Source organism: Esox lucius, chromosome 6 (genome assembly GCF_011004845.1).
Source record: "Esox lucius isolate fEsoLuc1 chromosome 6, fEsoLuc1.pri, whole genome shotgun sequence".
NCBI lineage: Eukaryota > Metazoa > Chordata > Actinopteri > Esociformes > Esocidae > Esox > Esox lucius.
In genome coordinates, this window is record NC_047574.1 from 5684978 (window position 1) to 5702548 (window position 17571).

The window sequence follows — 17571 nt, forward strand, 5'->3', positions numbered from 1 at the left end:
ATTAAGCGGAGTTGATTCAAAAGCAGTTTCTATTACCACGGACACGTTGACTAGAATTGAAATGAAAGAGTATCTTAGGCTGGAATTAATTCAAAACCACCATAGCAATGTTTACACAGTGTATATAGAATATTAATCCCATGAACACACGTCTGCTCCTGAAAAGTGAGAGCAGACCTGTGACACGGGTATCCATTGGTAGTAGTGTAGATGTTACGCAGTACCCAAGACCAGTCTGGCAGTAGTTGTAGGTTTTTCTACAGTACCCAAGACCAGTCTGGCAGTAGTTGTAGGTTTTTCTACAGTACCCAAGACCAGTCTGGCAGTAGTTGTAGGTTTTTCTACAGTAACCAAGACAGGTCGGTGAGTTTATTAGACCATTGGAAATACATCTGCTGTGTAAATACTGCTATGCTGCACTCCTTAACCATTCCCCAGTAGTTAGAAGAAGCTCACGTATGTAATTTAAGGTGGTGCAAATCTTAATCGTCATACTGATGGCAGTATTACTTGTTCAAGCAGGTATTTCATAATCAGCCTGATACCATGTTTTAGTAGAATGGCACTAAAAACGAGTTTCCTAAATTATGCCCTATCCCCTACATAGTGCCCTAATTCTGACCAGGGTTCATAGGGGTCTGGTCACAAGTAGGGCACTACATGGGATGCGGTTTCATTTTAGGACAGAACCATGTCTGTAGATTTACCTTAGAAAAGGATCAGATTGTAGGATTGCGAGTCGAACGTTACTAAACAGGGACATCTACTGGTTCATATAAATCATGAAGAAACTACTGACATAATTAATCCTTTCTTTCCCACTAGATGGCAGTGCCGAGTCAAGCACTTGAATACACGCACAAGTAAATAACGGAGCAAAACGTGTTTTTCAATGATTTTAATATTGCAACCCAGCTCTTAAAAGACATTGAGAATTTAGAGACGGACATTGAAAGGAAAACAAAAGACTAATAGGTCTGACCTAAAACTTTGTCAATAAACAGTTGTAAAAAGAGGCAGAGAGAATTAATTTGGGCAATTCCTCCAGATTGGAAAGAGACAGTTTGCATCTCACAAAACTACCAGAAATATTCCAACAATCAGACGTAGCTCTGTCTTCCAATATGTCAAAGGGGGTTTCTGAGAGGAGGGCAGCTCTTTGTGGTGACTGGAGCGGAATTAATGGAATTGAATTTAACACTGTAGGACCGTGTGTGTGATGTATTATACACCAGTCCACTTCCCTTCCAGGCATTACTATGAGCCCATCCTTCCCAGTTAAGGTCCCACCTTTTGCGTGTAAGGGACATTGTACCTTTTTTTAAGGTACATTTGATATGGTTAGTGTTTCCTGATGTTGCATCTACCGACAAAATATGTCAACAGGTTTTGAGAGAAAAGGCGAGTGGGCCGCTGGTCTGTCGGAACTCAGGTAATTTAAGAGACGAATTAGGGTGCCCGATATTGAAGCACAGCTGATGGTTGAGGTAATGCTCCGCTGGGGCACCCAGCCCCCACCTGATCTATACTTTTAAAACTATGGCAACGGTGAAATGCAGTGCTATTATATTTCAGTCTTAGAGGGCTGAAACATTTCCGCTTTTAATACTCTCCGTCAAATAATGGACTGATTCGGACTTACTGGGACAACAGGTGAGTGCAGTCACTACTACCAGGAAGGCAAACATCAGACGTTTCATCGGACCAGAGTTGAATTGCCATGATGTCATGAGGACATGCGCAGAAGGTGAGAGCGGGGCTAGCATGTAAACTATAACACAGTGGACGAAATACTAATTTATTTTATTGGGATTAATATATTGCCTATATTTTGAGGAGCGTTACTTAAAATGAAACGATCATTTGTGCTTCTTTATACTATTTAGTGTTCAAATGCATTTAAATCAATCTAATGTTAATTTAGATGTATTCACGTCTTTTAATCCTATGACATTGTCCCTGTTGAATCGAGATAATTATTTTTAATTACTTAATTGATTTTGGCACAACGACATCTTACGGATTGCACCATTTAAGATGTATCTACTGCTTAAAAGCAATACAAAATATATACACATTGTGAATGTAACTTTTCAGTTTAAAACATTATTTGACATGTAATACGTAATGTCCTTTGGCCGTATGTTCGGCAATGTACGTTTGCCTCAGAACGTGCAGTCACTTTAGCAAAGCATTTGCCTTAGTAAAAGTTGACCATAGGCAAATCGTAGTATTGATGTAGCAGGACTAGCGTATTACTTGTGTGTTGTTGTTATTATATGTGCAGGTTACATTTCACCACTGGAGTAAAGTGGTCCCTGAATGGCTCAGTAGATCAGAGTCCTTGCAACACCAAGATTGCGGGCTCAAAATCCCAGGGTCTTCCACACCAAACATCAATGTGTGAATTTACGATAAATCGCATTGGATTAAAACATTTGTGGATTATGTTTATCATGTTTAATGGAAACTAACTACTTCTTAATATTTTTGTTAAAATGTCAGTCTTTAATAAGGGTTTAACTTGATATCCATGCTTTGCATATTTTGGTATTTTCCACAATGTGGGCGGAGCTATGCACTTGTTATATTTGCATTGTAAAGACCTTCATATTTGAAATGGGTTATTTCCAACGAAATTACAGACGATATCACCTCTAATCACAGATAGAAGTCATTAATAAATGTCAGAAGTTAGTTTTACATAAATAAAATATTTTAACATTCACATAACGTTCTCAGAATGCAGTTATGGAAGGTCTGCAACAATACATAAATACTTTTACAATAGCTACATTTTCAAAAATATTACAAGTGTGGCAAATCAAAAATAAACAGTTTGAATAAACATGGTTTTAGCAAAAGTACAGTATCATACAAAAAAAATGGAATGAAGAGAGCACAGTTAAAATAATACTTGAATTTCATGACAAAATAATTATTATACATGATGTGAAATATACATTATTTTTCTCAATTTTGGCATTAAAAAATGTTGTCTATCAACGTACAGTATAGAATGAAGGATGGATTTGTAGTTACGGTGAGGACAAGTGCATAGCAAAATAGAAGATCATTTAATCCTGTTAAGGACAGGATGCTGTTAACACAAATCCAGACCAACTGGCATTTAAAAAACAACATTGAACAAAAATATGTTTAAGGCAAATATTCCGTCATTTAAAATTGGCATAGTCTGAGAAAATGTCAACAAAATCTTGTACCACCCGATAGCAAAAGTCATATTGTTCCTGTAGAAAGAGTTAGAAGAATGTTTAATTTAACTTAATTTGGTTTCAGTGGAATATGTTTAAAATGGCTTTCATGGAACAACGTTGTGTGAAACATTCAGATTTGTGCAAAATTACTCACCACGGTCTGAACCATGTGTGGCCTCTGCATTCGTAAACTCTTCACAGTTTGGAAGACGTCCAGTAGGCCTTCGGCCTTGACCCTCTCCAGGATATTGCTCAGTGCAATGAACGTACCGGTCCGCCCTGCGCCAGCACTACCAGGGCAAACCAAAATACCCACACAGGGTCACTTCTGTGACACTTCCCTTTCACCTAAGTCAACAGTAAGGTTTTAGCTAACAACGTTTTTGTAGGTTCGGTAGGTAGAGTTGTGTGGCTACCTGCAGTGTACGATGATGGGATGGTTTCCTGATTGCTGTTGTTGTCTCTGCACCGATGCGATGATGTCGATCATTCCTCTCCCCTCGGCGGGGATGCCGATCTCTGGCCAGCCGTGGAAGTGAAAGTGCCTGACGAGCCGTGTCTGCTTGTCCTGACAAGGGTTTTGCAAAAAAAATATCATGTGTTGTGTTTGAGATGCACATTTATATTCGGAGCATTGTTTAATGCTTAACGCTTAACGATTAGCAATTCGCTGACAGGATGAGTTTCGATGAACAAACCTATCTACTGTGAACAGTCACAGATTTACTTACGCAAGTAAGAGCAAAGCTGAACTATCAACTAAAATATCTTTACGTCCTTTGTGGTGTCAGGGCGTGTCCAACTCACCGGGCCGAAGGTGAGTACCAGGTCTCGTAGGCTGAAAGTGTCACACATGGTGTCCCCCTTAATCTCCACAGTGTAGTTTCCATAAGTCACAGAGCCTTCTGATGGCCAGTACTGGAAACACTTATCCTGCCGGCCGAAAAAACACACACAGAAAACCAAAACTGAAAGATTTGTCGAAAAAGGGCTGACTGACTGTACATAACCATCATAAAACATGTGTTGGACATTTTCAACAACATAAATAGTGTGAGTGGTCCAGCTTGGGTTCTTGATTGCTGAGGCAACGAGACGATAGTAGAAGAAGATATTAAGTAGGTAGCTGGTAGATTATTAGCTAGGAGGGAGGAATCAGCCTGAGGGAGTGAGTGAGGGAGAGGAGAGTCTACGTGAGGGAGGGAGAGTCTACCTGAGGGAGTGAGGGAGGGAGAGGAGAGTCTACCTGAGGGAGTGAGGGAGGGAGAGTCTTATCTGAGGGAGGGAGAGGGAGCCTACCTGCTCTCTTTCCTGTAGTTCAGTGAGCATGACGATGGAGTGACACTTCCATTCCCAGGCCATCCTCCAGAAGTCCTCCACAGTGTGAGACAGAGGGCCCTGGGTGGCTATGAAGTAGTCCTTCTGCCGGTAGCCCTGAAGTTCACACAGTCGTTATAGTAACGGTCGTCACAATGTCAACAGCTGTTATAATATTAACAGTCATTTTATGAACAGTTATTGTCATGTCAACAGTCAGTAAAATACCAACCACATTAAACAGTAGAGGTACCACTTCCTTGACAGCAGTTTGCCCTTCCACAACGGTTGCCTTTCCTGAACTAATGCAATTACTTTCCAGATTTCTTCATTATTTTCTTTTTCTGGCACTGACTTTGCTGATAGCTACTTTATTGAGTAAGGTACTTAGTATTATTGGCTACTGTAGGTGTCCCACTGAGCTATCTTAAGATTTATGCACTAACTGGAGGTCTGCTGCATGATGAAAATGTTAAAGGAAATCACTGTAGTATCATTATGAACAGGTAGAAAATAAAGTGCCAGCTTACATCTATAAAAGATGCATTGATGTAGTCCGTGAACTCCTGGCCTCTTCTCATGGAGAGAATCACTCGGTTGAAGTCGTCTGAAAAAGAGATTCCAGCTCAACATTCATATTCATGGTAGCTAACTACAAGGACAGTGTGAACAGTACTATCAATCACATTCAACGGAGAATGCTTTGAAGACAGCGCCGCTGAATATGGGGAGAAGGAATTGGATCATCTGTGATGCTGTCACTGGTGATTTATGAATAGATCTGCCATATTAGATGACAAAAAAAAAAAAAAACTTCTTAAATAGCAGCCTATTCCCTATATAGTGCCCTGCTTTCGTCTATAACCCTGTAGTCGCTGGTCAAAAGAAGTGCACTAAATAGGGAATAGGGCGCCATTTTGTGAATCGGCCTAAAATGTTCATCCAGATCCATTTCCCAAAGACTACTTGCGGGCAGAGAGCAACGAGAACGCATCACTCAACCCAGAAAACAGCAACACAATGAGCGAGCAATCAGATACCGATGACAAGATGTCTGACTAGAAGGTGTCTCAATGGCACTTCCATGTATCAGGGTTTAAATATATGAATACCAAATATGAGTAGGTGTATATACAAGTCTATTTCTGCATTAATGCAATTGAGGGTGTGGATTTTGGTGAGAGAAACAAGTTATTTAATAATAACTCTTGGATATGAGCACAGTATAATCTGTCATAGCGCCAGGAATACGACATGACCTAATTTAGCAAATGTACTAGCTAAACAGATCCGTTTATGATGCGTTTTAACCATAGAAATATAATAAACACAACCGTCTTGGAACCTCTGAACCTGGCAATTATGGTATCACGATGTGAGTGGGGACACTTTCATTACAATCCTGTGGTCCCAATGTTTCCCAGTGTTACTTACATGGAATGATCTGAAGGACCCGGTTTTTCTTCATGTTGGCAGGCAGATTTCCTGTTCTCATGTTCTCTTTCATTATCCGCATGTTGGTCAGTTTCTGAAGAGGAGCAGACAGGCATTAGACTGTTAATTTACATGTAAGACATTAGATTTTGAACAGTATCACACTTTGGCTGTGCTATCTTTATATGTCTTGGCCAATGACTTGTATGTCAGTGTGAATTCTAAAAACAACACAAGCTTCCTCATATTTTCTGGATGTCAGAGAGTTAGCAACCCGGGTCTCACTTTAAACTCCTCCTCCAGTCCCACTCTGTCAAAAGGGGCGTTGGTGTTGTGTAGTTTCTGCAGGTGTCCTTCCAGAGATGACACATCCAGCTCTGTGTCTCCGTAGAGGAAGTATTCCAACAGGGCCTGGTAGATGAATGAGTACTGCATCTGAATGAAAGACACACACACACACACATCTTTACTCCATATACTGAAGATGAATTGTCACTTTTTGCCACAGCCCTTCTTGAAACCCAGCGTGGCGTTCCACAGGGATTGATTTACTATACTATTTAGACCACCATACTAAAAGTGATTACAATGCTTACTGGATAATTGCTTTGTATTAATAGCAGGTTAAGAAAGATGACACTAGTACTAGTAACAGAAACCGATGTAAGGGGCCACTCACATCCGTCTGCACAAGCTGTGAGCGCTGGTCTCGTATCTTGGACACAAAACCAAAGACGTCTGTCTTTTGCTCCTGGTGCATCATATCTATCATGCCGTCAATCACGATGAAGGTCCCTGTCCGCCCCACACCAGCACTGCAGAGACATACCACAGACAGAGGCCGGGGGACAGAGTTGTACAAGGAGACAGAGTTGTACAAGGAGTTCCATCAAGCATCCGACAATATTAGCAAGACTGATCTGTCTTCAGAGAAAGGTGCTCAGGTAACATTTTATTTTTATAAAGTAATCCATCCACCGTCTCTCTCCGGTGTAAAAAATACCTGCAGTGGACTACGATGGGACCAGCAAAGGAAGGGTTGACGTTTTTGACCTTCTTGAGGAACTTGAGCATGCCGATGGGGGAGAAGGGGACCCCGAAGTCAGGCCAGCTGGTGAAGTGGAGCTGAGTGACCAGCCGCGAGGGCTTGCTGCCATCCGTAGCCTGCTACATGAAAAGACATGTTACCGCCTACTACTGCCATGGGCAGAATGGCCATTTGGCATGTCTGGAAGATGACAGACGGGCCGGTCCTTTATTTGCACAATTATAACTTAGAATTGTTTTGTTGATAAAGTAGACCTTGATAAAACAACACGGCTAAGTGGGGGGAAAATAAGCCATAAGCTGTGAAATAAGCTTTTTGTCCTCATTCGCACACGGACACAGCAAGAGTGTATAGAGTCAGCTCCTTTGTGATGGAAATTAACCTAGCCAATAATGTTACCCATAGACTGCCACTGTTCACCAATCATGTTTTATGTTTCTATAGCCTGTTGAAATCTACTCCTATACCCACAGCACTGCGACACAACAAGTTCACAGTGCACCTTTGATGTTTACGGGCAGTGCTTTAGTGGGTCCCGTAGGCTACATGTATTTACCGTGAAATATGAACCGTATGCCTTTGATGTACCACAGAAGAAGTGAATCCCTGTAGGATAGGCTTGCGCATACTTTCAAAACAAAAGGGCTGATTCTTCATTGTCAACCAAGTCCAACGCCCTGCTAATAGCTAGCATTGCTGTTTCAGTAGAACGTCCATGTAGCATTGTCATGTCACAACTTACATATTGTATGCAGAACTTGCGAATGGTGTAGTCCACAAGCACAGTAAAGTCTTCCACTGCCACACGAACATTGCCATAGGTCCAGCAGCCTTGGTCAGGCCAGTACTGGTAGCACTTATCCTAGTGGGAAACAGAAAGTTAGACAGGAACACAAAAGCCTTTAGTTTATTTAGCTCTGAGAAGACGTCCAAGAAAGCCATGATGCTCTCTGTCACTCTGCTCACACAAGCCAGGAAAAGCTTCCTCTGGCTGACAACCACAGTTAACTTGCAGATGCCCAACCCACCACCAGGTGTCACTAGATCGCAAAGTGACATGCAACCGAGATGAAGCTGGGCCTCCGTGAGACTCCGCAACGTTTGGTCCGGTGCAGTAACAGAACAGAACCCAATTACCGGTGATACAGTTGCACTGCAATGCTGAGCCTTGGTGGACTTCGGCTACACACAGGAGGTCCTATGGGAATTTATTCTAAACGTCGTCTTTAAGTAGGGGGGTGGCTGGTTAACTGTAGATTGTTAAGTCTACAGTTCATAGGTCAAACTGGAAAACATTCAATAACTTTATCTAAATTGTTTACAAGACGTGAAAAATATCGTAGTAATACATTATATTAGTTCATACACAGGGTAAATCTGTCTTAACTTCTTGGATCCCCCTGAGCCTTCAAAGTGCACAGAGTGAGAAGGGCTCCCTCCATGCGTGTTTTGAATGCATTATCGTCCTAAAGGTGACTTGTAAGACACTGAGCGCATTGGAGAATCTCAGGGCTTAATCTGCCAGCCAGCCAGTCAATCAGAATTAGCCTGTCTAAAACCACTTAATGAGAGTTTGCTGACTAATTATGATAAAGCCTTAGAGGGCTTCATTAGCCATTATTTAATCATTGATTCCGAGCTGCACAAAAGCTGATTTTAATCTCTTTCCTTTCTGTTTTTATTGATCTCTGCAGGGTACGTTTTCTTACTACACCCCACCCCCTCTGTCTCTCTCTCTCGCTATTGTTCTCTGCCCTCTCTCTCTCCTTTTTCTCTTTCCCTCTTGTTTTCTCTCTAAGGTGAATCTCATTGAAACTGCTGGGAGACCATATGGAGCCAGTTGACCTATAATGTTTAACGACAGGATGGGATGTGAGATGAGGCCTAAATGACTAGACTATGGAAGCCTACATTTCCAAGCCTTCTGGAAACTATTTTGTAACTAGTTCATATATTATGTATTGTCTTTACATTCGATTTATTTATTTGTTGTCTGACTTTTCTGTTTGTTCTGTGTATTTGTTGTGGCAAAAACATTTTCTCAAGTCAATAAAATAAATGTTTACCCATAATTTACAAGGTAATCACGACAGAGAAGACATTATCTTTCATAGCAACAACCAGGGAGCAATTAGAGTTAACTGCTTGCCCAGGGCCAGGACAACAGATCCTCCACAACCTACTCAGGGATTCAATCAAGCAACCATTCGTTTACTGGTCAGATGCTGTAATTTTTAGGCAACTGGGATTTGGCCAATAGATTCCGATTTAGGGTCTGATCAAACATGACTAACTTAGCATTCTACATGAGAGTCTAGGGATGTTTGCACTCTTCACCAAGCCTTTCTGCCTCAACCACGAATGAGCTAGCAGGCGCCAGACCCACCACTAGGAGTCTCCAGAGCACGACGGAAACAAGTCAGTCCTAACCCCTACCCCCGCCCTCCACAGATTCCCCAGGCACTGTCAAAGTTTTAAATGTTAGTGTCGAAATGACAGGCCAAAAGCCTCTTTAAGCCTTTAATAAATGACACGTATGTATCCTGGAGGGCAGGATAATCCCTGTAACAACAGTGATGAAATTACAGATGGAATACGGATGAAAAAGGACGTGTTTCTGGGGCTATTTCGGGAAAAAAAGCAAAGTGTACAGTTTTCAAACCCCGAGCGGTGAGAGGTTCTTGTTAGATTAATACACATTGTCGTGGTTTACTTCTTTTCTCTCTTTGAGGTTTGTCAGCATGACGATTGTTGCCGACTTCTGTTCCCATATCATCCTCCAGAAGTCTGCCACGGTCTCTTCCTTAGGACCTGGAAGACAACAGCCCATTACATTAGTTACCCATGACAGTCCGGTGGGATATAATGCCCCACCCCAAAGGTAGCGTTAACTCATTTGTTTGTCTGATTTCATATGGAGGATATGAGTGAGATGTTAATCAGGCGAACGCCAAAGCAGAACATTAATAGCTTCACCTTGTGCTGCAATGAATTTGCTTTGTCCCGTGTAGCCCTGAAAACAATGAAAACGCAGTGATTAGCAGAAAAAATTTTCAGTCAGCAAAATAGCCATCCTAACCCCAGTATGTGATGCGAGTATTCAGCCCTGTAATAAGACATACACGCCACAGATGGCAGCTTACATCAATATATGAAGCGTTGATATAGTCTGAACAGGGGTTTCCATCCAGTGGTGTCAACACCACACGGGAATGGTCATCTGCTCAGAAGATAAGCACAGTTTAGGACATCACAGAGAACTAGTGGGATAATAACTGGGCAACAATTCAACAGTTTCAATCCATTTTGAGAGCATGGTGAAAACAAGTCAATAATTGTTGTTAAAGCAAATTGTTTAAAGACAGTTAGGTTTTTAATTGAAATAATTATTGTTTGGTTATAAAAATGCCAGCGTTTACAGAAGACTGAAAAGTGACAGATCCTAGTATAGACAAAGAGGAACTCTAACTGTCAAAAGGAAGAAGAACACACAGAAACTAAACAGTATGGATCGTAGTTGTTTGGTGCCACTACAATCGACTACGTGGACATTTATAGGAAGTCACACATCACTTTATCTGAAAATAACTGAATAATGACACACACATGAAGTGCTAAATATATATGTCCATATATAGATATTTTAAGGTCGGTTTCACAAGCACAGATTAAACCTAGTCTATGACTCAAAAATTAAGTTCAATAGAAAACTCTTCTTTTTTTCCCCCCTAAACTTAATCTGTGTCTGTGAAACCAGCCCATAGTGTTTGACTCCAAATGTATATCTTCTATCATACAGTTTTAGAATGATCCTCTGTCATATAAATCTAGATGGAATAAGGTCTGGCCCCTCACATGGAAGGATGTTGGGATATCTGTTCTTGTCTTTGTTGTCTTCCCTGTTGGCTTCCTCACACGTCCCCTGGGTATATCCTCCGGGCAACGACTGAAAACAAGGCAGAACACACCATGGTCAGTCAGTCAGTCTGTGAACGTACCAGTCAAGTGAGCCAGTCAGTCAGTCAGCTACCCAGACTCCACGTGTTTAAGACAGTGGGTACAAGCAGACACGCCGCCGTCACTTCCCGACCGCCTGTACCTTTCAACAGCTCACAGTAAACACACGTAAAACAGAACGTCAGGCGAATGAAAACAAACGCCGACAGACTATTGAGCACGCTGCCGTCTGCTGCCCTAGATTGGTGACCTGTAGGGGCTTCGTGTGGCGCCCACTTCCTCTAAGTGGAAAAGTCCCCCGATCAGAGTTTACACCAATTCTGAATCATGAACTCATGGTTGAATCGGGACTTCCAAACAGGCCCTGAATCACAAACAGCAGATAGAACACGGGGAACGTGTGGGTGAGTCAGAGTGTGACACACCATCCCTCGCTGTGGTTAACACTGCTATTATTAAAGCCTGCCAATCACTGACGAACCTGCGCTGCGGTCAACAACACCCTATTACAGCTGAAGTGACAGTAACAGTCACAGCCGAGGCGGAGAAATAGATATTAGCAGTAATAATAGTAGTATTAGTAGTGACAGTGTGGGTAATAGTTGTTGTAGCAGTAATATTATAATAGTAGGGGAAGTAGTAATAGTTGTTGTAGCAGTAGTATTATAATAGTAGGGGAAGTAGTAATAGTTGTTGTAGCAGTAGTATTATAATAGTAGGGGAAGTAGTAATACTTGTTGTAGCAGTAGTATTATAATAGTAGGGGAAATAGTAATATTTGTTGTAGCAGTAGTATTATAATAGTAGGGGAAGTAGTAATAGTTGTTGTAGCAGTAGTATTATAGTAATGGGTATAGTAGTAATACTTTATTTCAGTTGTTATTTTGTCTGAAATACCTGACCTCTACCAGTTGACCTGAGGTGTCTCATCATACTATAGGCTTCTCTAGATAATGCATTTTCTGTTAGCATATATGCGTTATTGCTAATTTCAACACTCACACAGAGGCACTGACATGGAGTGATTTTGGGATCTTACCTGAAATCCTGTGTGTTTTAGTGTCTTCAAACACAACAACAGAGGATCCAGCATGTTATTTCAACGACTAAAGCTGAACCTATTTCAACGTTTTATCCCTAGAAATGGATGTGGATTTTCTGGACAGTTGGTGGATCGCCACACTCCGTTAACACACGGATAAAATCAATGCCTCAGTCTGACTGCGGCTTAACTCCTTACATTGAACTCTTCCCTGAAGAGTTTGCAGTCGTCCGCTGATCGTATCCTCGTTTCCTCCTCAAGACAGTCAACAGGGATAGGGATGTAGGTTTTAGATGTAGAAGGCGATCTGGGGAGCAACACCACGGTCTGCTGTTCTGTAGGGGAGAAACGGGGGACAGAGGACAGGTTCAGTTTATTTATCTAGAAGGGTGGTGTGAGAGAGGAGAGACAGAAAGTGGGGGAGAGAGAGGGAGGGAGAGAGAGAAGAGGGGGAGACCATGAGAAAAAGAGAGAGAAGACGGATGGAGATTAGATTCGATTCAACTTTATTGCCATTGAACAGTACGAGTTACAGTACCACGAAACGCAGTTAGCATCAAACCATGATGCTATGATGTATGTACAAGTGGGAAATGAATAGGTGAGCGTTGAGGCAAATGCAAGTACAAATAGCAATTCTGACTGTGAAACCAAGCAAGTTGGAGGTGTAAGGTAATGTAGTGTGTACCACTGAAATGTGGGGATTCCAGCGATGAGGTTTCCGGGGTAGACATGTGCATGTTTCAACCGATAAATATAAGTACAACGGCAATAGTAAGAGCAGGGAGCTCGAGATGTGGGGGGGCGGGGGGGGGGGGGCGCGAAAGTGAGAAGATGGGTTCACTTCAGTCACTAAGCATGAAGAGGAAGTGGTGAAACCATCATGTAAAGAGGTTGACAGGCACAGAGTGAAGAGAAGCACAACAGATGAAAAAAAAAAGATTTATATTTTTAAAGTTGTTTTTACAGCTTATGATAATTTTCCTACTGAAAGGTAATTTATACTCAGGTTGATGATAATAAACAGAGACATCCACTACATATAAACAAAGCTCTATTAAATTCGGGGGTGGCTTATGAACGTGCAAAACACATTAGCCAAAGTTTAATGGTAGAAACTGCATATCTCAACACTGCTCAGTGTTGCCGAGTTTTCATTGATCACCACTGAACGTCAATAGTAAGAAGGCAGGCACAGTCCTCTGCCAACAGAACCCAGACAAAGACCAGACCCACAGTTCAGAACAGTCCACAGCCAACAGAACCCAGACAAAGCCCGAACCCACACTTCAAAACAGACAACTCCAGAAGCTTCCCTTGCTTTTCTTAGAATCAGGAATTGGAGGGAAAAAAAATCAAGATTCCAAGTTCTGTGTTAGTGACATGAGCATCCTGTGACCTCAACATTTGCTGAGTTCCTCTCAACTCCACAACGCATAACAAAATCAAGCAGAGGCGGTAATTCTTTAAATCTCACAGTGAATGTTTTATGAAACTTAAATAAGCCACACCGACCGACTTCCCCCTGTGCGTGCAGACGGCGACTCGACACGGGCTGGCAGCAGGAAAATTACACCCACAGTCGAGACGTGGCGGCGTTTAAAAAAACGGGAGCGACCTTAACACCAATCCAATTAGTAAACCTGTCTCCACCCCTGTATACCTGACCTGATAAGGAGGGCGTGTTTGAGTCCTCTGAGATGTCAATGATGTCACCTGCACATCACGGGGATGAGTGGACAAACAGAGCGTCACATGCGAAGACTCACCGTCCTCTGTTAGCGTACATGGCAGGATGTTAAGTTGTTCACGAGCAGTGGAAATTCTGAGGCGTCTTTCTCAGAGTGTATTTTAATCATTCTGAATGAGAGCATCTGCGATGATACTAAGTAGACCATTAAAAAGTAGGACTTTTGTTTGTGAAAAACCCACTGTGAGTTGGAGTAGCGTGTCATAGTGAAGTGAAGGCTACTGAATGATGAACTACGTTATGACGAACTGGAGACCCTTTCTGGACCGCTCAGTAGAGCATGGCTCTGAAAATACTAGGGTTGTGGGTTCGATTCCACGGAGAGCCAGGGCCAAACAAATAGATAAATGAAAACTCATTAACTGTCTGGATAAGAGTGTCTGCTAAATGACTTGAATGTAAATACAATGGTACAATTGTTGAGCCCGGGTATCTATTTCATGCTTCACATGAAGTGTATTTATTACATTATACGGAACAGTACACACCAAAACACCTGAAGACGGAGAAATACAACATAACAGAGGTGGGATTCCAGCCGAGCCGCAGAGGACCAAATCTGCCTGGATGTCTACGTTCAAAATCTCCGACTAAAACACAGAAAGGGTTACCTTGTTCTTCCAGGAGGCCATTTGGTATCTTCTTGTCGACTGTGGTGACGACTGCCTTTCTCTGGTTTTTTAACCTGTCAGGTAGAGGAAGACAGAGAAACAGAGGCACAGAAATAGAGAGAGCAAATGGCAGAATGAAAGACAGAAAGCGATAGAGATAGACAGAGTGGGAGGAAGACGAAAAGGAGACAGAACAAGACAGATGAAAGGGCAAAGAAGACAAAAGAATCATTTCCGTTTCACAGACAAATTCACTCCAAGAACATCCTTTCAAGTTCCTAGCACTAAAAATTTAAAGTTACCTATGTTACTGTAACTGACTAAACGTTATAACTAAGTAGCAACACAAGTCCATAAGAAACAAAGTACTCAAACAGGCCAGTGCCATACCATCTGAAGCTGGAAAAGGTGTTCTTTCTCATTAGAGTCCAGGGTAGGCTTGGATCACAGAATAGTCAGTAGCATACAGCTACTGCTTGTAAGCATACAGCCTGTCTGTCTAGCTTTCAGTTTTACTGTTGCCAGCATGAGGCGTGAGCAATAGCTAGCAGTTCACTTCCTGGCTGGAGCTCCTCCTCCTGCTGGTGATTGAGGAAAGGAAGAATGACATCACCTTGGCCCTGGCCCTCAGTTGCTCTGTGTTGTAGCCCACACACACACACACTAACCCTGACCTGTCCTAAACACACACACAAACACACACCCCCCGCCCTGTGACTGTGGTACCTGAGGAAGTACCACGCCAGAAGAATGCTGATGACGATCAGCACAGACAGAACCAACACGATGGGCAGGACATGGTGGTTCTCTGCTGCTGTGTCTTCTGGAGACCAGGAAAAGAACAAGAATTACATGCCAATAAGCTCTCCATACTTCCCCTCCTCTTACACGTCCCGAAGTGGGAAGGAACTGACCGGCACATGCCACCTCCCTCGAGACCTCAAGCCCACCACGTCAATGAAATGTAGGGAACAAATGCACCCTTCGGTGGGAAGGGAAGGTCACTGGGACGCACTCATAGAGAGACAGCAAACAGAGAGACAGGAAGAGGCCAGCGATGGAACACAGGGTTAGATTAGGGCAACAGGCGGCCAGACCACAACGGTCTGTTCTGGTAGTTGTGTTTCTGTGCAGTGACGGCGGTTAGGGGTGGGGGTGTGTGTGTGTGTGGGGGGGGGGGGGGGGGGGGGGGCTCACCGAAAATGTTTTCCATTGGACAAACTGAGTTATTAGTTCAGACGATACCTGGGTGTTGTCAGGTTTTTAACGCGTGTTGCCCTAATGAACGCAGCCCGGCCGCGGAGGATGATGGCTGTGATTTACGGTTGGCCGGCAACCAGGCCCCTTTATTACGGACTGGCCAGACGCGCCATGTTATATCTGAGTTCAGCAAAATGAGTTCAGCAAAATGCATAAGGTTTGGCCACCTATTCCCTACAAAGTGCACTGCTTTTGATGAAGGGCTCTGGGCAAAAGTGGTGAACTATATTGGGACCAGGGTGCCATTTGGGACAAGTGTTTGGTCTAGTTAGAAAAGTATTGGGTTAATATAGACTTGGGAGGGAGGTGGGGGGGGGGGTCTGGCCCTCTGCTGTGACATTCACGGTCAGCCAAACGGCACCTTTGCCTGTCTACAAATGACAACAACACGCTGAATGACTGCCCCAGTAATCCCACTTAAGCCCCACCCTGATCCCGTAATCACAAAGAACGAGTGCTAAACAGTGCCTTGGCAGGCCGCTGTGCGTGTTTCGCAATGCACAAATTATACGTTAGTTTAGGAGTCATGAAAATATTTTGGACACAGAAACGGTTGTTAAGAGTCAGGGGGAACGTGAGTCGCGTCTGTTCTGGATTGGCGTCCTGTGTTCTTGGCCTGCTGCACACGCATGTTTTTGTATCATTCCCCATGAAACAATCACATATACTGGACTTACCATTGGTATCGTTTCCACTGGAAGAGTAATTTGTTGCTATCGTGGTTGCCACCAAAAACAGGACTGGGAACATTGTGGCTGTTGAGAGAAATGAACAGACAGACAGACAGAGAGACAGACAGAGAGGCATTAGGAGAGGTGGTAAGACAAAAGAGGTGATCGGAATGGTCAGAAACTATTACTGAAGAAAATGAGAGCCACCAAATTGGACTGCCTATTTTCTGGACTGGAATAATGATGGAGGTTTTAAAACAGGCAGGCATTGTTCTGTGTTCCAAAACAGCTGTCCTTCCCGAACAACTACTGACCTGTAGGTGTCAGCCCGGCCATCATGAAACCCAGTCCTGTGCCCCATCTCAAAACCAACAGTGACACCTCCCTTAACCCACTGCAGTTTGCCTACAGGCAGCGGTGTCAACATGGGCCTGAACCACGTCCTCCATCACCTAGACAACCCAAAGACACGCAAGGACACTGTAGGTGGACTTTGGTTCTACGTTAGGCACCATCATCACCCAGACGCGCAGTAAAACAGAAAACCCGTCCAACTGAACACGCCCAGCTTCTTCTGCCAGTGGACACTTCCTGACCAACAGGTCAAAACAAAAATCATCCATCAGCGCCATTTCATCCTTCAAGCACCCGGAGCGGAACGGCACAGTGTGTGATCCCACCTCATCTCTAGGCCCTCTACACCAACGGAACCTCAAACCACTCATCCGTCAGGCCACTTACGTTTACGGATGAGGTCCCTGACAGCCATGAGTCCCTCTGTCGTGGATCGCTTGTCCAGCCAGGGGCCAGGAGCCATGGAAATAACCTAAAGAAACTCTACACAGACCAAACTGGGGAGGTTGTTGGGTAGTACTTTAATCTGAGGGTCCCAAAAAATTTTCTGTAGATGCGTTACAGATTAGCTACTAACTTTCGGTAACATTTGAAATATCTACTAACCTTTACCCTAACGTTAACCTTTACCCTAACGTTAACCTTTACCCTAACGTTAACCTTTACCCTAACCTTAACCTTAACCCTTATTCTAAACCTAATCCTAAACTTAGCAAGCAGTTGCTTATCAACAATATAACAAGGGTCGGTCGGTCGAGAAATTCGCTCTTCTTGGCCGGCTCCACTTAGGGGGTCCGCCAAAACACCATGTAATCTTTGGGCAACGTGTCGCCACTACGGATTACTCATTCTCCCCATATATTAATAATGACGGATTATTGCTAAAATCTCCCCGTATTTTCCACCACC

The 17571-nt window shown here is 43.2% G+C and overlaps 1 protein-coding gene across 4 annotated transcripts in view; it reads right to left on the bottom strand.

Moving 5' to 3' along the window:
* Nucleotides 1-883: 883 nt before the first annotated feature.
* Nucleotides 884-17571, bottom strand: part of ptprea (protein tyrosine phosphatase receptor type Ea) — a 64833-nt gene continuing 48145 nt past the window's right edge. For 2 of the 4 annotated variants that reach the window (XM_034292889.1, XM_010868651.5), the window contains 19 exons: nucleotides 16315-16392; nucleotides 15104-15200; nucleotides 14378-14451; nucleotides 12215-12351; nucleotides 10873-10963; nucleotides 10161-10237; nucleotides 9994-10030; nucleotides 9731-9828; nucleotides 7760-7879; nucleotides 6973-7136; nucleotides 6649-6784; nucleotides 6255-6404; nucleotides 5970-6063; nucleotides 5066-5142; nucleotides 4518-4652; nucleotides 4026-4151; nucleotides 3635-3786; nucleotides 3373-3508; nucleotides 884-3251 (listed from right to left, as the gene is read on the bottom strand). In XM_034292889.1, coding sequence (XP_034148780.1) covers nucleotides 3177-3251; nucleotides 3373-3508; nucleotides 3635-3786; nucleotides 4026-4151; nucleotides 4518-4652; nucleotides 5066-5142; nucleotides 5970-6063; nucleotides 6255-6404; nucleotides 6649-6784; nucleotides 6973-7136; nucleotides 7760-7879; nucleotides 9731-9828; nucleotides 9994-10030; nucleotides 10161-10237; nucleotides 10873-10963; nucleotides 12215-12351; nucleotides 14378-14451; nucleotides 15104-15200; nucleotides 16315-16387 — 2049 coding nt within the window. In that variant the 5' untranslated portion in view covers nucleotides 16388-16392 and the 3' untranslated portion in view covers nucleotides 884-3176. Of the gene's footprint in view, nucleotides 3252-3372; nucleotides 3509-3634; nucleotides 3787-4025; nucleotides 4152-4517; nucleotides 4653-5065; nucleotides 5143-5969; nucleotides 6064-6254; nucleotides 6405-6648; nucleotides 6785-6972; nucleotides 7137-7759; nucleotides 7880-9730; nucleotides 9829-9993; nucleotides 10031-10160; nucleotides 10238-10872; nucleotides 10964-12214; nucleotides 12352-14377; nucleotides 14452-14767; nucleotides 14896-15103; nucleotides 15201-16314; nucleotides 16393-17571 lie in introns of those variants that run through there. The other 2 variants (XM_010868658.5, XM_010868665.5) reach the window with 2 other exon arrangements.